At 47.5% G+C, this 18,831-nt stretch overlaps 1 protein-coding gene across 1 annotated transcript; it reads left to right on the top strand.

The window, feature by feature from the left end:
• The first annotated feature begins 8,042 nt into the window (after positions 1 to 8,042).
• Positions 8,043 to 12,751, top strand: B3GNT6 (UDP-GlcNAc:betaGal beta-1,3-N-acetylglucosaminyltransferase 6). The gene is made up of 2 exons (XM_012645626.1): positions 8,043 to 8,119; positions 11,612 to 12,751. The coding sequence occupies exon 2, from the start codon at positions 11,612 to 11,614 to the stop codon at positions 12,749 to 12,751; it is 1,140 nt and encodes a 379-aa protein (XP_012501080.1). The 5' UTR covers positions 8,043 to 8,119.
• Positions 12,752 to 18,831: the final 6,080 nt, after the last annotated feature.

The following is an 18,831-nucleotide window of genomic DNA, read 5'->3' on the forward strand; positions in this document are numbered from 1 at the left end:
CCAGGAATTCAAGACCAGCTTGGACAACATAGCAAGACCCCCCCCAACCCCACCTCTACAAAAAGTAAAAAAATTAGCCAGGTATAAAGGCGTATGCCTGCAGTCCTAGATACTTGGGAGTCTGAGACAGGAGGATCACTTGAGCCTATGAGTTTGAGGCTGCAGTGAGCTATGATAGCATCACTTCAGCCTGGGCAACAGAGTGAGACCCTGTCTCTAAAAAAAAATTTTTTCTGGTCAGATCTGCTGATCAACACTTTCAAACTCAGTTTGCAGAATTAACTCTAAGATTGCAACAAAACATATTTACTAAATAAATCTTTAAACATATAAATATGGTTCCCTATAAATATTCATTCTGAGATCATCTGTGCCTAAGAGAAAATGATAAAAATGTGTTGTATCAAAGGACTCTAGACCAGGGGTTGGCAAACTATAGCCCATGGGCCAAATCCAGTCTGCAGTTGCATGGCCTGAAAGGTAAGAATTGTTTTTACGTTTGAAAAGCATTTTTTAAACAAACAGAAAGAGAAGAAGAATATGTGACAGAAACCATATGTTGCCTGAAAAGCCTAAAATGCTTACTCTCTGGCTCAGGACTTTGCTTCCCCTGCTCTAGACCATCCTCGGAGGAGTCCCATAATGGAAGTATAGTGGTACTGCCCAACTGAACTTCCAGCAAGATGATGCTAATGTGTATTTGTCAGAATGAAAATGTTTTATATATGTAAGATACCTCTTACTTTATTGAATGTAATCAGAGGATTTGTGTTTAATATTTACACTATAAAATTATTTTTTCATACAAGTTTTACTGTATTGGCAACAGCCTCCTACAAAGTGCCTGAATCTCTGAGAAAAATTACTATAAGCAAAGTCCATGATTTCGTTTTCAATATAAAAGGAATTCCATTCTCTACTGTAAAATCCAAAAATGCTAGTTGCATTTAGCTTTTGAATTGACCTCCAGAAAGCCGAGATCTTTTGACCATTCTTTTCGAATTAACCTTCAGAAAGCTGAGATCTTTCGACCATTCTTTTCTCATGTCATAATACCAATGGTAGTTGTCAAGGACCTACATGGTTGGCTACGAAGTCCTTTCCGTAATTAGTCCTGACTTCTTTTTGGCTCTTCTTTTTAGAGCTAAATTATTCATACCAATGAACAAGTGAGTCTATTTTAAGAAATAGAGACTATTATCTATTTTTGTTGAATGTACTGATTGGGCATTGTTTGTTATAAAGTATTTCTATACTTTTAATATTTGAGTTATTTATCAATGTGACCAACAGATAAACTGTTCAAGCTAGTATAATGTTCCCTAGTTTCATATTTGTTGCAGATGTGTGTTATAGTAGTAATTATTTAATAAATATACAGATTAAATGAATCTTTACAAGGAACTAACCATTTTCAGGTAATCTCAGATCTGCATATTCACTTTTTCCATTTGGTTTGCCAATGCTGCATCATTTTTCTAAAAATTAGGAGGATAATGTATTTTTATCTAATCTGCTATAATCTAGGCTATATTTTGGCATTCATTATCTCTCATAGGTGAAAGAATTAAATGATATTGTTTTGAATAAGACTTCTGGTAATGTTTTACCCCTGATTTATATTTTAAAAATCCATATATAAAGGCAAGACCACCATGTATAGTTGTACAGTTTGTATAATACGCAGAGGGACCCAGTTGAGGGAGGAGGATGAGTAGGGGCTGAAATCTAGCCTGTGCTCAGCTTGCCAGGATACATACCTTGGTAGAGTTGCATCTCAGAGGACGTACCTTCTTCCAGTTTGCTTAAGGGGGCACCATAGGCAGTGATCCTGTTCATGGGAAGGATATGCAGTAATTATCCTGGGATGACTTTGTCATTAGACTCCTGGTGCTATACTGCAGTACCTTTCTACTTGAAGCCTGAGTAAGTTACAAGGTTAAAAGCTAATAACTTTTCAATTAAACATTTATGATCTATAAATACACAGTATCGTCAACTTAAGAAGCTCTGGAATAAACACATGAACCTTCCAGCTTCACAAAATGAAGAGGGACAGATCGGGAACAGAAAAAACGGTACTGCATAAGCCATGTGTGTCTATGGTTTCTATCTTTGACAATGGCCAAAGTGCTATTTGTAAAACAAATTAGAATTTCCCCACAACTCCCCTAGTTTATCAAACCACAGCTTTTCAAATATTAGTTTTCTTAGCCAAGCCTGCTGGAATGGGTAGTTTCAGTAATTGCTGACCATATGGTTGATTCTTCAACTAGTCCCTCCTTTGTGTGTCAGGGAGGGGCAGCCTTGCCTGGATCAACAGATGGATGCTGGCAAGGGCTAAACCGGGAACCTTTGCCTGGCAGAACACAAAAAGGAAATATGTGAAGCAATTTGGGGTGTGCTTTGTGAAGGAGATGACTAAAAAGAAGTCAGGATTGCTTTAATTCCACCCTGAACAGTACACACTTTTCTAAAGCCACCCTGCCACACACATACCCTTACATCAGGCATCCATCATTTGATTTAGCCAATTTTGTAAATTTACTCTGGGGTCATCTCTAGCCTGGTCTGAGGTGGTAACATTTTGAGCTTTTTTTCTTTCTTCAGCCCTGGACTGAAATGCAATCTACCTAGAATGGGTTTGCCTAGGTGAGAGAGAAAGCAGGACTTGTCTCACTTGGTAGGGTGGCCTATTCCCAAAATAGGGCTTAATCCCAAAATGTGGAAAAAACAGAAAAAAGAGATTCATTTCTTGAGCCTTACTATGTGGGGACCATATGGCACTGTGTCATCCAGTCAACAAACTGGCATGCTGTGTCTGTTTTAGTTGCCAGGAGAAAAAACAGACCTGCCCTCATGGCACTTACAATCTAGTGTCTAACAAATAATTGTGCCAGTTACATTTGGGATGAGTGTCATGAGGAAGGGCACAGAGAGCTCTAGGAGTTTACACCAGGGAGCTGGAGTAAGGAAGACATTGAAGATGAACATCCATGTCAAGAACTGAAGGAGGAGAGGTATTAAGAAGGGGAAAATGCTGTTAAAAGCAGGGAGAGCAAGAGGTGTCTGGAGAGAGGCAGGAATTAAGTCACACAGGGCTTTGAAAGCCATCCTAAGAATTTGAATTGGGAAAGCTCTGGAAATGGTGGAGAATGGACTGAAGGAAGCCATTGTAAATACAGGGATACCAGATAGAGGGACAGTGTAATCTGAGTGAGAGATGATGGTGGGTAGTGGCAATGGAGATAGAAATTCAAATGTATCAGAGTTATATGGGAAGAAGATTTGGAGTGAGTTATAGACTAAGTTTGAGATTTGTTGAGTTTGTTGTCTGTGTGAGACATCTTAAGGACAATGTGGGTCTGGAGATCTGGGCTGAAGATACAAATTTAAGAATCATGGACATATTAATTGAAATGGGAGTGAATGAGATCATGGAAGAAAAGAGGGTTTCAGACTGAGTCCTAGAAACCAAACCATTTAAGGATTAGGTAGAGGCATTCTGAAAAACAAAGTCACCTCAAACCAAAGAGAATCATCAGTTATTTGAAAAGGAAGCCTGGGTAAGGGCCTGAGGTGTACTTGGTCAGGGTCTGTGGATGCCAGTAGCTGGGCTGGGTACAGCTGTGGCTGTCAGCAGAGCTAGCTATGTGCATGAGGGGCCAGGGGAAGTAACCCTGACATGACACCATACTGAGGCAGCGGCCTCCAAGGTGGAATCCACTGGCATTAATCCTGACAGGTTACTCACCGTTAGATATGTTGTCTCCTCTTTGGGTGTCTGAAAACCTGGCTTGGGATCCTGGTCCTCCACTGAAAAGCTGTGTGGTTATGGCCAGGTCACTTAACTAAATTTTGGATTCTGCATCTGTAAAATGTAGGATTATCTTAAGGATTAGCACCATGGTGAAATGGAAATCTAATTATAATAGTTTCTGAACAATATCCTTCCTGTAAGAGTGCCTGGCCTGGGCTTACCAGGGGTACCTCAAAACTGGACAAATGAGAAAAGTCAGCTCCTTTTCCCGATCCCTCCCTCACTAAGCAGGACAACCTGGAACAAGGGACCATCTAACCTTCCTCTTCTTCCTCCCTGGTAGTCAAGTGCTGGCCTGTGCCTACAGAACCTTTTTGTCTTGGAGGTGGGGACAGATGCTTCTGCCTTATCCCACCCCAGTGTTTCCCACTAGGGTGTAGTAGAACAGGCACTGGACTGAGACTTTTTACACTAGATTGAAACACCCACCCATTGTAAAGGAGTTAGGATTGCCCTAATTCCATCTCGGAACAGAACACACCTTTCCAAAGCCACGGTGCTCACACACCCACTACATATATCTCACTAACTAGAGAGGTCATAGCTGTCTGGCTGAAAGTCTGTTCATTTTACTCCAATAATCTTACCCACTTTTAACTTTCTCCCTGCTTCAGTTCATTCCCAAATTTCCCAGACGACATATGCCAGTGAGTCTTTGGGCTTCCCTCATCCTCCAGACATATCTCACCATCCCCAGCTAAAACCTACACTCCACCCCTCCCTTCTTTCCCTCTTCCTCCCACCATTCTCTTCCCCCCTCATCCTTACCCCTCTTCTCTCATCCAGACCCTTCCCAAGGCCCCTCTAAATTATTAAGAAGGACAAGGAGCCTGAGGGGTGAACATTCTCACAGAAAATCCACTAAGTCACCCAACTATGAGGAGGCTGTTTTGAAGGAAACTTGAGTTTCTCTATCATCTTATCTCATTGCTATCTTCTCCAGCAGCCACCAGCTACATTGATAGAGAAACTCAAAGAGTTTCATTGGAAACAATGAGCGTAGCTGGCAGGAATGAGGTTGTGGCTTGGACACAATCTCCACGTCTGTCCGCTGTGAATGGCTTACTAACTTTCTGTGTCAGACAGCCAACTCAGTCTGGGATGGCACTAGTGCTTGCTGGCGTTGGTTCACACTGCTCTGTGCCACCACTTACAGCTGTTTTAAGTGTTGCCTTAGGGATTCACCTGAAATTATTGTGGCTGTAGATGATCTCTGAGCTGCCCTTCCTGGGATTGTGAGGACCCTAGGCAGTGGGCCACTTGAGCCAGGTATACCGTTCTGGTGACCTGGGCTCTCAATAGTGGCCAATACTGTGTTGGCTATAAATGATGTCCAGCCAGAGTGAGCCAGCCAGGACTGTGGACCTCTGCCTCCATCTCACTGGGTATAGAGATGCGTTGTTATCAGGCTCCTAGGGAGCAGCAATTCCCCCTTAGTAACAGTCACACAACGCTGGGCTCGCCGTGTCTGTGAGTGTAGCCAGGGGAAAGGATCAAGGTGCCTAGCCCTAACCCATGGCAGGGTAACTTCACCTGAGTGCACATGGCGCCACACAAGAGTACGTGCTGCTGGGGCAAGTGCCTCCTTCGTTGCTGCATTCCTTGTTGCCATTGCTCCTCACTCCTCACCCCTACCTCCACCCCTACCCCTCAGATGTCCATTAGGATACCCTGGAAAGGAAAGTGGCTGCCTGCAAAGCTGGCATGCACAGAGGTCGCCCCCAAATTTTTTCCCCCAGTAACAGTTTGTAGGGTCAAAACAACAGGAGGCTACTTGATACCACCAGGAGCTTGTCAAGTAAAGATTCAGAGAGAAAGGGGAAAAAAGATACATACAGGGCTGTCTGGAAAGTCGGAAAGTATCTAGCCACATCACCATTCTTATTATATGAACAATGGCTGAATACTTTCTGGACGGCGTGTGTATATGTGTGTGTGTGTGTGTGTGTGTGTGTGTGTGTGTGTGTGTGTGTGTGTGTGTGTTTAGCTACCTAGAAATGCAAACCATTCTAACTGTTTTACTTAAAAGAAAAACAAAAACAGAAAATGAGACTGATTATCTTGCAGTGGGGGCCATTCCAGAGAGAGAGGCTACTGCCTAGAGGCACGGGGCCCCTTTCCTCTTCCCTCTTTTCCTCTTGTCAATTAGAGACTAGCCTAAAACCAAAAAAAAAGACTCACTTTAGATGTCTTCAAGTTCAAGGGAAAAAAAAGAGGAACTTAAAACTTTAAGGACTGGCTGGGCGCGGTAGCTCACGCCTGTAATCCTAGCACTCTGGGAGGCCGAGGCGGGCCGATTGTTTGAGCTCAGGAGTTCAAGACCAGCCTGAGCAAGAGCGAGACCCCCGTCTCTACTAAAAATTAGAAAGAAATTAATCGGACAACTAAAAATATATAGAAAAAATTAGCCGGGCATGGTGGCACATGCCTGTAGTCCCAGCTACTCGGGAGGCTGAGGCAGAAGGATTGCTTAAGCCCAGGAGTCTGAGGTTGCTGTGAGCTAGGCTGACGCCACGGCACTCTAGCCCGGGCAACACAGTGAGACACTGTCTCAAAAAAAAAAAAAAAAAACTTTAAGGACCGAGCAAATGCCAAGTCTAGCAAACATAATGCTAGCCCTAGATCATTTACTGATTTATGAAAAACTCCTAGACACAAGGCAAAATAAAAGATAATTAAATAAATTATATGTACTATTTTAATACATATAATTAAATTATATATAAATATATAAATTATGTATATCATTTTTAATAATTTGATTCAACTGGAAATTCAAAATTCATATACTAATTTATATGTTATATACTAAAGAATTCTATAACAAAAAGATTAAAAACAGCACTTCATTGGCTTTAGTGCCTCTACAATATAGGTTCTAACTGTTTGTTTTTTTTTTTTCTTGAGACAGGGTCTCACTCTGCCACCCAGTCACCCAGGCTGGAGTGCAGTGGTGTGATCATAGCTCATTGCTATAACTTCAAACTCCTGGGCTCAAGCAATCCTCCTGTCTCAGCCTCCTAAGTAGCTAGGACTACAGGTGTGTGCCACCACACCTGGCTAATTTCTTTTTTTTTTAGAGACGGGTCTCACTATGTTGCCCAGGCTGGTCTTAATCCTAACAATCCTCCCCACCTCAGCTTCCCAAAGTGCCCCAGCAGTGGGTGAGCAACTGTGCTTGGCTATAGGTTCTAACTTAACATTTGTTAAAAGGTACTAATTGACAAAACTTAATCAATACTGTGATTCAAATTATAATTGTACCTGGGGATCCCACTAATTTAAAAACTCTGCCCCTATAATCTTGAGAAAGTAACCAAACACAAAATTTTTTAAATGAGTATGCCTCACTTTAACTATAGCCTTGCCTAAATTTCCCATAGTCATATACCCATTGCTGTAAAATATTCTATATTGGGCACAGATGATCTGACAAATAATAAATTAAAATTAAAGTAACCCTTCATTACTTACAAATTGGCTTGATAAAATGGGACTCCATGAACCCCTAGTTAAAATAGTTAATATATCCCAATATAAGTTAAAGCAGGGCCTTCAAGATTAAAACTTATTAAACCTAAGTTAAAGGGGAGTGATTATTCCTACTGCTTTTTGATTTAACAGCCCAATTTTGCCTGCTCTCAAATCTGGAAAAAAAAATATATAAAGGGTACCCTATGACAGATTACTAGAACCCCAACACTGTGGTCTCCCATCCACTAGGGCCTCATACCTAATACCTAATATTAAAAATTATACTGATTTTATTCAGTCAATGACTGGTAAATATTTTGCTCTCATAGATTTGGCTAAACTGTTCTGTTCAGTGCCTATTCCAACAGCCCCTCGGCTGCAGTTGGCCTCCGCCTCCGAGGGGACACAATGCACCTTTCCAGGCTACTCACAGGGGACCTCCACATGAGGTCTGTCATCACATATCACACATAATCTTTGCAGACAAGGTCTTAAGGACATCCACCTTCTCCAGGAGCACGGGTACGACATTACATTGAGGACATCCTCCTCCAAGAAGATTCCTTTGATACATGCATTAAGGACATTTGAGCTGAATCTAAAGTGTAAGCAGTCAGTCACTGTTGGCTAAGGAAGCTTGTACCTGCCCTCCTCCTCTTCACCCTACCCCTAAGGAGGAGGAGTGATGTCATGGATTGGTCAGATTCAAGAATACTGAACTAAGCCACAGTCCTGGGCGTGGAACCTCAGTGTGTGAAACAAAAAGGTTAGAGGTTGGTCCTAGTCTGGGGATGGCTGCTGTCTCTTCTCTCTCAGACACTTGAGGTAAGATGGGGGCTGGGCTTCTTCCTATTGGGAAGGAGATGCATTTTCTTCCTCTCATTGGAGTGCCAAGCAAGAAGCAGAGGGAGCCCGGGGAAAAGGAACCAGGACACGAGTTGCCCTTACTACACAGGTCCAGTGTGACCCCAGGGGTTAGGGCTTCACCATGGGGGTTGGGGCCAAAGCGCTAACAAGTAATAAAAGGTTTCCTTGCCTGCCATATCTGCTGTGCATATATTCCCCCAGGAATACTGTGAGGTGGTAGGGGGCTGGTGGGTGACCCAGGAATCTGTGTTCCAGCCATTCCTCTCTTGGCATTGAACCAGAGAAAGGAATAACCAAAGTAGTTTCTGGGAAAAGTAGTAAAGAAGCTGGGCGGGGGGGCGGACTCTAGGCAGAGTAAATAGCATTGGAAAGACAAGCAATAAACGGGTATGTTAATATGTGTGGAACAGTAAACAGTGAGAAAGATCAGCAATTAGAGGATCACAAAGGAACTTTATACTATACTGTGTGAGAAGGCCAGACTTAATCCATAAAAAGATGACATCCTGTGTTAGCTAATTGCTAATGTTACTACGGTACTTACAACATGCCAGGCACAGTTCTAAGTGCCTTACACGAATTAACTCTTATCATCCTGAGACACTGAGATAAATAAGTTGCCCAAAGTCCCACAAACAAGGAACCTAAGATTCAAAAGGGTTGAATAAGTGGCAGATCTGTCCTCTTTTACCAACTTTGCTAGTCTGCAGCCTTGGCTTCAGCAAGGAGACAGGTTCTGTTGACCTGGACTTACCAGGGGCTGACCTAGAAGAGGTGGCACTTGAGCTGAGACCTGAGACACAAGGGATCAGGACCAGCAGAGGCTGGGAAAACTTAAGGTGCAGGGGCTCCAGGGCGCCTGGAAGAGTGCTTTGAGAAACGGGGGCATCCAGCAAAAAGAACCAGAGAGAATGCCCAAGGTTTCACAGCCAGTGAAAGCCCCCGGACTACGCAGTGCCACATCCAAGAACAGGTGAGCAAGCTAGTGCCGCCCTCAGCAACAGGGCCCGGCCCGATACCTTTTTCTTATTTTTATATCAAAAGTTGGCTGTGATCCAGGTTCAGTTGTATAAAAGTAAATGCAAGTTTCTTTGAAGCAAGATTTATTGTTCCATTAAAACAGATTATTTTTCTTTCTAGAAAGGATTTGGAAGGAGGAATGCTTTTTAATTTTTTTAATTAGATTTATATGGCACTTTAGCATTAACGAAATTATTTTCTTATCTCATTGAGAAGTGGTGTTATAACTTTCTCAATTTTTCAGATGAGGAAACTAAAACCTAGGCAGTTAACTAAATCATGAAAGGAGCTGGGACTAAGGCCCCATTATTCAGACTCCAAATTCTATTTTCATTCTTTTTTTTTTTTTTTTTTTTTTTTTTGAGACAGAGTCTCACTCTGTTGCCCGGAGTAGAGTGCCATGGCGTCAGCCTAGCTCACAGCAACCTCAAACTCCTGGGCTCAAGCAATCCTACTGCCTCAGCCTCCCGGGTAGCTGGGACTATAGACATGTGCCACCATGCCCGGCTAATTTTTTCTATATAGATTTTTAGTTGTCCAAATAATTTCTTTCTATTTTTAGTAGAGACGGGGTCTCGCTCTTGCTCAGGCTGGTCTCAAACTCCTGACCTCAAACAATCCACCCGCCTCGGCCTCCCAGAGTGCTAGGATTACAGGCGTGAGCCACCGCGCCCGGCCTAATTATTTTCATTCTTTTTTTATTCTTTCATTCATTGAAGAAAAAATTTATTTTTTCTATGAGCCACCATGCCTGGCCACAGCTGTAATCCTAGCACTGTGGGAGGCGCAGGTGGGAGGATGGCTTGAGGCCATGAGCCAAGCCACAGCCTCTGACTACCAGACCTCCTCCTACCTTGGGGCATTTCCTTGTGGACAGTGGCACTCTGGGGCAGATCTGAGGAAGAAGAGATTTCAGGTTCATCCCAGGTGGCTGTGGACAGCCACAATGAGCTATTAAGTAACAGGTGGCTGGTTGGACATGTGGTTCTGGAGCTTGAATGCCCTAATGGTGAAGGAGACCATTTTGGACAATGGTGAAATGAGTGTCTGAGACAGAACCCTGGAGACTTTCCACTTTTTTTTTTTTTTTTTTTGAGATAGAATCTTGCTCTGTTGCCCAGGCTAGAGTGCCATGGTATCAGCCTAGCTCACCACAACCTCAAACTTCTGGGCTCAAGGGATCCTCCTGCCTCAGCCTCCCAAGTGCTGGGACTACAGCCACACACCACCACGCCCGGTTGATTTTTTTCTATTTTTAGTAGAGACGGGGTTTCTTGCTCAGTCCAGTCTGGAACTCCTGAGCTCAACCGATCTTCTGCCTCAGCCTCCCACAGTGCTAGGATTACAGGCATGAGCCACCGTGCGCCACAGACTTTCCACTATTAAGGGTTATCAGAGAGGGGGAATCGAGCAAAGGGAACTTAGAGCTGTATAGTCTAAGAGGAAGGAGGAAAGCCAAGAGAATGTGGAGTCTATTTTAAGAAGGGAGTGGTTTGAGATGCAGAACCTGATGTGACTGAATTTAGCAGGGCACAGTTAAATATGGGAAAGGTGGTTATGATCTGGAATTTGTCCTGGGAGGTCTTTGTGAAAGCCAGGCTTGAGGTGCACCTGGGCAGGCTTCATACAGGAGAGGGCCCGACCTTCCATGTTTGAAGAACGGCAAACAATACCCTCGGGTAGAATGAGGAGGTGGAGCTAGAGGCGGCAGGGAAGGTCGTACATAATATTGGTGTCATTCATTCACTGGCCAATTCATGCTCATTTAATGCTCAGAACACCCCTGCAGACTAGGAATTTACTAACATGAGAACACTCAGACCCAGACATCTGAATTGCCTTGTTCAGACAGTGCAGTTGTAAGGGGTGAAGCCAGAATGTTAGAATGTTGACATGGGTCTCAGTCCAGCTGTCACCACATGCGTCCTAGACTGTGGTGGCAACAGGGGAATAGATGAGAGAGGATGCAGGCTTGGCAGAGATGGAGAGGAGGGAACAAACAGGATGTGGAGGGTGGATATAAGCCGCGGAGAGGACGGGAGAGAGAATCAGGACTTCTGGGTGGGGCAACAGGGTGAACTTCGGTAGCATTTACTGGGGTGGAAAAAGCAAAATATGGGTTCACCGGAAGACCGTGATTTGGACTTCGGCCATGATGAGTCTGCCGGGCCTAGATGACATGGGGGGTGGGGAGTGGTGTCTGGAGGAAACGAGATGCACAGATCTGAAGATCAGAGTTAACACTCCGCACTGTGGGAGGCCTGACATGCTTCAGTGTAATCTTGAATTGTGGTTCCTTTTTACCTCTTAACCGCAGAGCTGAGAAGGGGCTGGGGCTGGGTTCTGGGAGAGACGTGACGAGGGAAGGGTAGCGTCCCGCTGATGTCAAAGATGACTCGTGGCTCACCTCTACCTCGGTTTCCCCCACAGATGGCTTTTCCCAGCCGCAGGTCCATAAACCTCAAGACTCTGGCCTGCCTTCTGGCGGGCATGAGTTTCTTGGCACTGCAGCAGTGGCTCCTCCAAGCCCCGAGATCCCAGCAGCAGGCGGAGAGGCGGGACGGCCCTACCGATGCGCCCGCGGCCACCACGCAGCCCGTGGTGCTCAACCCGGGACCGCAGTGCGCGGCCAACACCTCTGCGAACACCACGGCCGACTTCGAGCAGCTGCCCGCGCGGATCCAAGACTTCCTGCGCTACCGCCACTGCCGCCACTTCCCGCTGCTCTGGGACGCGCCGGCCAAATGCACGGGCGGCCCCGGCGTCTTCCTGCTCCTGGCCGTGAAGTCGTCGCCCGCGCACTACGAGCGGCGCGAGCTCATCCGGCGCACGTGGGGGCAGGAGCGCAGCTACGGCGGGCGGCCCGTGCGCCGCCTCTTCCTGCTGGGCACCCTGGCGCCTGAGGACGCGGCGCGCGCCGAGCGGCTGGCGGCGCTGGTGGCGCTGGAGGCGCGCGAGCACGGCGACGTGCTGCAGTGGGCCTTCGTCGACACCTTCCTCAACCTCACGCTCAAGCACGTGCTCCTGCTCGACTGGCTGGCGGCGCGCTGCCCCCACGCGCGCTTCCTGCTTAGCGGCGACGACGACGTCTTCGTGCACACCGCCAACGTGCTCAGCTTCCTGCAGGCGCAGCCGCCCGACCGCCATCTCTTCACCGGGCAGCTCATGCATGGCTCCGTGCCCATCCGCGACAGCTGGAGCAAGTACTTCGTGCCGCCGCAGCTCTTCCCGGGACAGGTCTACCCGGTGTACTGCAGCGGGGGCGGCTTCCTCCTGTCCAGCGCCACGGCCCGCGCCCTGCGCACGGCCGCCCAGCACACGCCGCTCTTCCCCATAGACGACGCCTACATGGGCATGTGTCTGGAGCGCGCCGGCCTGGCGCCCAGCGGCCACGAGGGCATCCGGCCCTTCGGCGTGCAGCTGCCCGGCGCCCAGCAGCCCTCCTTCGACCCCTGCATGTACCGCGACCTGCTGCTTGTGCACCGCTTCGCGCCCTACGAGATGCTGCTCATGTGGAAGGCGCTGCACAACCCCGCGCTGAGCTGTGGCCAGAGACACAGGGTCTCCTGAGGCAGGGTGGGCTGCTGGGTGGATGAGCGGCCTCAGCCCCCAGGTCACACCACGTGAGGGTTTCCGGTGCTGACAACGCCTCTTTCCTGCTCTGGGTACCTTCTGTGCTGCCACCCAGCTAGTGCATCTGAACCCTGGCTGCGCATCGAAATCAGCCGGCGGGGTGGCGGTCGGGGGTTGGGAACTACCTACGTACTGGCCCATCGCGGGAAGTTTTGGTTTTATTGGTCTGGGTGCTCTTAGACGTGTAGGTTTTTTTTTTGTTTTTTTTTTTTTTTTTTTTTGAGACAGAGTCTCACTTTGTTGGCCGAGCTAGAGTGCCGTGGCATCATCCTAGCTCACAGCAACCTCAAACTCCTGGGCTCAAGCGATCCTCATGCCTCAGCCTCCCGAGTAGCTGGGACTACAGGCATGTGCCACCATGCCCTTTTAGTTGTCCGATTAATTTCTTTCTATTTTTAGTAGAGATGGGGTCTCGCTCTTGCTCAGGCTGGTCTCTAACTCCTGAGCTCAAACGATCCGCCCGCCTCGGCCTCCCAGAGTGCTAGGATTACAGACGTGAGCCACCGCGCCCGGCCGACATGTAGGTATTTTTAAAGTTCCTCAAGTGATTCTAATGTGCAGCGAGGCTTGAGGGCCACTGAGCTAGGAACGCCTGTTCCTCCTTGCAAACCCAGCTCCGATGCCCTCTCTACAAGCCTGCCGGGACACGTAGCTCCCACATGCAGTCATTGTGCAGTGGAGCAAGTGCAGTACAAACACGAGTTGCCATTTCCATGGTTTCCCCTGCAAACGCTGGAGTCGGAGCTGGGCTGCCAGTCATCAGATGGATCCCCTCCCAGAAGTCAGTCATCACTGGGGACGGAGGGGGCATCTGGCAGCCTTCCTCCCACCACTGCCTCAGGACCCCTGTGAGGTCAAAATCCACACTGCGAAGTGGAAACCTGAGCCCCAGTCAGGACAGTGACTGATCCAGGGCCACGTGGGCATTCGCGGACAACACACCGTTTGCAGTCCCCCTACATTCACCCTGACCAAAGCGAATGGTTGTTTGGGTCCTCTGCATGCACACCTGCCGGCCAGCACCCACTCCCAGGCAGCAAGGACAGCCTCCTTGCCAGGGTCTGGGCCTCAGGGGCAGTCAGCCTTGGAGAACCAAGGTGGGGGGCTGTGGGGAGGGATGTGGAGGACAGTGCCGGGAGGCCTGTGGAGGCCAGCGTGTGGAACCGTGTCTAGGGTGGGGGGATCTGAGACAGGTGGACAATGGTCAGGGAGGGAGTGTCAGGGGTGACTGGAGAGTCTGCAGTGGATAGTGACTGGGGCTCTGAGGACCAAACGGTGGTCCTGACCTCCAGCAGCTGCCAGTCATCTTGGCAAAGTAGGAAATTGAGGAAACAGCTTAAGGGCAGGCAGAAATGTGTGTGACCAAGGTCCCGACTATGCAAGACAGATGAGAGGGTCTCAATTTCAAGGAGGAAGGAGGCTGGGAAAGGAGTCAGGAGACAGCAAACACCTTTCCCTGCCTTCCAGACCAAAGGCCAGACTCCTCAGGCAGCACTTGAGCTTCCTGCAGCCTGGCTTTTCCTCACCTTTCCATCCTCATCCTCGTCATCCCTCCCCACTGTCAGACTCCATCCGGGCCAACCACTTGTGGCATCCCTGCTTTGTCCGGCTCTCTCCTGCCTCCACATCTTTGCACAAGCTCTGATCTGGTTACCTAAATGTCCTCCAACCACCATCACCATCCCTGTCTCTTGTATCAGCTGGGATGCCTGTGATGGAGACCGCTAGCTGGCCACCAAATCTGCTACTCCCCACCTCCTGAGCACGCGCCTAGACTGCATACATTGCCAGCCTCCCCCGTCCCGCCCTGCCGTTAGCTGTGGCCATGTGAAGGGGCTCTCTCCAGTGGACATGAGTGGACGTGAGGTGGACCACTCCTGGACCCCAGCCCACCTCTGCTCACTTCCTCCTTCCCGTAGGCTGGAACATGGATGCACTCGCGACCCAGCTCTGACTTTGCAGGTGAGGACAACTCTCCAGGCCTAAGCCAGGGCTTCCCAACTATGGACATTTTGGGTGGGGCAGTGCTTTGTTGTGGGGGGCTGTCCTGTGCATTGTGGAACATTTAGCAGCATCCCTGTCCTCCACTCACTAGATACAAGTGTCACACCCCAAGGAATGCCACCCAAATACATTTCCAGGCATTGCCAAATTCACCTGGGTGAGAACCACTGGCCTAGAGGAGAGCAGGAAACCGTGAGGGTTTCTGAGTTACCACGCAGGGCAGAGCTGACCCAGGGTTGACTTGGAATGCTCAGCTCAGACTACTGAGGAGGACGATAAACTTTTATGTTTTTTGAGCCTCTGTTTCTTTGTTATAGCAACCTTGCCCTCCTAGTGTCTTAGTCTGTTTGGGATGCTACAATAAAAATACCATAAACTTGGCAGGTTATAAACAATAAACATTTATGTCTCATAGTTCTGGAGGCTGGGAAGTCCAAGGTCAAGGTCCCAGAAAATTCTGTGTCTGGCAAGGTCCGACTCCTCACCACCTTCTAGCTGTGTCTTCACATGGTGGAAGAGGCAAGCGAGCTCCCAAGGGCTTCTTCTTTTTTTTTTTTTTTTTAAGAGATGGGGTCCTGGCACCCAGACTGGAATTCAGTGGCATGATCATAGCTCACTGCAGCCTCGAACTCCTGAGCTCAATCCTCCCACCTCAGCCTCCTGAATAGCTGGGGCTACAGTCCTACAGGTGACTACAGGCACTACCATGCCCAGCTAATTTTTAAAATTTTTTGAAGAGATGGGGGTCTTGCTAGGTTGCCTAGGCTGGTCTTAAACTCCTGGTCTCAATCAATCCTCCAGCCTCAGCTTCCCAAAGTGCTGGAATTACAGGTGTGAGCCACCATGCCCAGCCCCGAGGGCCTCTTTAGTAAGGGCACTAATCCCATCCATGAGGGTTCTGCCTTCATGAGCTTAATCACCTTGAGGGGTAGGATTTCAACATACCAATTTGGGGAAGTGTAAACATTCAGACCACAGCACTTAAGTAACCTAATGTGTCCATTCTGATCCCTTGTTTCTCCCCAACTAGACTGGCTGCTCCCAGATTGAGGGGCCGTGTCTGGTTTACATCAGGGCTGGCACAGGTTTACTCAGAAGGAACCCATGGCAAGTCCCATCACTCCCACCCTGGGAACTTGAGCAGGCCCTCTCACCTCTCTGAGCCATTCTTTCCACGTGACGATCGATCGATCCACACCGGGGGCCATGGAATCCTCTGTAAACCACATGGGAGGACGCTGTCATACTGAATGTCAACTCTGGGAGGTGGAAGGAAGCAGGAGGCGGCGGAACCATCCAATTGACCTCTCTGCAGCCCTAGCCATGGACCCCAGTAGCCACAGCCACTCGTCCCTTGCTGGCCTTCCTTCTGAGCAGGCCATAGCAAATACTAAATGCTTTAGAGGTGAATGAATGAGTGGGTGAGGGCCCATCTGTCCCAGTGGTGTGGGGTGAATCTGCAAGGACACTATTAGTTTCCCATTGCTGCTGTAACAAATTCCTAGAAACTTGGTGATTTAAAACCACACCCATTTTTAACCTACAGCTCCATCATCCAACACAGGTCTCACTGTGTTAAAGTCAAGGCGTTGGCAGGACTTCATTCCATACTGGAGGCTCCAGAGGAGAATCCATTTCTTTGCCCTTTCCAGCTTCTAGAGGCCCCGTCAAGACCAGCAACGTTGCGTCTCTCTGTGCCTTGCTTCCGTAGCCAAATCTCCCTGACTCTTCTACCCTCCCCTTCCACTTTAAGGACACAGTGATTACTTTGGGCCCACCTGGGTAATCCAGGATGACCTTCCCATGTTAAAGTCAGCTGATCAGCAACCTTCGCTCCATCTGCAACCTTATTGCCCTCTGTCATGTAACCTAACATCCTCACAGGTTCCAGGAATTAGGGCGTGGACCACTTTGGGCGGCCATTATTCTGCCTACCACAGTGCCTGATAAATATATGTAGAATAAATGAAGAATCATGAAATAATGAACAAAAATGAATAAAAGAACAAATGTGCTTCCTTCATACAAACCTCCCCAGTGTGGACTTTCATTCTGGATAATTAAGTATCATTAATCCTGAATTCCCTGCCGGTAGCTGCCATTTGTCAAATGCTTACAAGAGACAAGAAAACAAGAACACTGAGGCCAGAATGCGGAGGTGTCCTCTGGAAAATCTGAATTGTGCTTTGATGCAATTTACTGTGTCACAAAAGCACTCAGGAAAGGGCTTTGAAAACTTCCATTTCCCTGACAAGCAGGTAAATTATCCCCATTTTACTAGAAAAGAGATTAAGATTCAGGAACTTCACAGCTCAGAAAGGTCGGGAAGCTGCAGTTATGGATCTGCTGAAGGACTCTGGGTCCTGGGCACCCCGCTTTGAAGATGGGTTGCTCACGTGTCCAGGCCCAGGGAAGGCCGCTCAGCCTGCGCAGTGCTGGCACCATTTGGTGCCACCTGGCGGGTCACCGGTGTAGTAGTGGGCCTCAAAAATATGAAAAGTTATTATGAAAACGCTGTTTCAAGATTCATTCCTGTCTATGGAGTAAAAAGCTTGTACTTTGTAAACCTCACCCTAATAGAAAAATCTGTCTCTGTAAGCAATGACCTTGTAACTGATTGTGTCAGCTCCCCAGCTGTCTGTAGTAAAATTTACTGTACTTGCCTCACCCAAGAAAGAATGCTCCCTGCCTTAACTGATGCTATCTGCTTCTGTAACCTTGCTTGCTCAAAGATTGTAATCAGTCCTGAGGCCAGGCAGGTGGTCTGAGGCAGGTCCCAGACCCCGCGGCTATGGAATGTATGATGTAATTATTTTTGTTCCACTATGGAATGTATGATGTAATTATTTTTGTTCCACTATGCCGTGTTTAATGTCATGTAGCCCCCCTCCAAATTAGTATAAAGTCTTCTCACCTTTTCGGCTCTGGACTGCTCTCTGCGCTGCTGCCTCTCAGTGGTGCGGAGGGTAGTCGCTGGCCAGCTAATAAAGACTCACAATTTGGCTCAATTTGGTCTCTCAGCGGTCACTTCTCGCACTCTGTACCCTAACACCAGCACGGCCATGGCAAGGCGCGCACCGATCTGCTCCTCGGCTGATGAGCCCCGCGGCCGCCAGAGGGCGCGCCTCGCACGCAGCTCGCCCGCCCTGCACGCCGCACCCCGGACCCCGCATCCAGCATCCCCAGAGCGAGTGCCCCAGACTCCCTCTGTGAGGCCAGCGTGACTCTGATGCTCAAACCTCCCAAGGACCCCAGGAGCAGGGGCAATGATGCGCCTGTCCCACGAACCTAGATGCAAAAATCCTACGCAAAAATGGTAGCAGACGAAATGCAGTGACAGGTAAAAAGGAGGATTTATCAGAACCAAGACTGGTTTATCCCAGAAATTCCAGATGTGTTTAGCATTAGAAGACAATCAAAATATATGAATAAAGCAGGAAGGTCAGTCAATGTGGTACATCAAGAGATACACGAGCATCTCAGATACAGTGGGAAAAGGTTTGATAAAATTCAACATCCATTCATGATTTTAAAGAAAATTTTAGTAAAAGGTGGAAGCATTTGGAAGCATTTCGTTTGAGGTTAGGAACAAGATGAGATGTGCCCCTTATCGCCACTTTTGTTCCACATTGTTCAGGACTTGAGAGCAAAGCAAGACAAGAAAAGATATGAAAACATAATGATTGAAAAAAAAGAAAGAAAATTTTCAAAACCTCAGAAGTTTACAACCCTACGAGATGCAACTTCCCTTTCTTTAACAACTTAATGTCACCCTCCCCATCCTGAAATGAAATTCTTAGGTAATATAATCTGTCTACAAACATATCTTCAAAAAGCCAATATAATGCTTTAATTGTAGCATAAAATATAAATAAAAGAAAAATACTTTAAAATTCAATAATGTGCATTTTGATGTGTAAATTCTGGGGCAAAAGAAAGAAAAGGAAAGAAAAGGGAAGGAAGGAAGAAGAAAGAAAAAAGTATCAAGTTTTCCAGATAGAGAAAATGAATGT

Source organism: Propithecus coquereli, unplaced genomic scaffold (genome assembly GCF_000956105.1).
Source record: "Propithecus coquereli isolate 6110/MARCELLA unplaced genomic scaffold, Pcoq_1.0 Scaffold235, whole genome shotgun sequence".
In the NCBI taxonomy this organism is placed as follows: domain Eukaryota; kingdom Metazoa; phylum Chordata; class Mammalia; order Primates; family Indriidae; genus Propithecus; species Propithecus coquereli.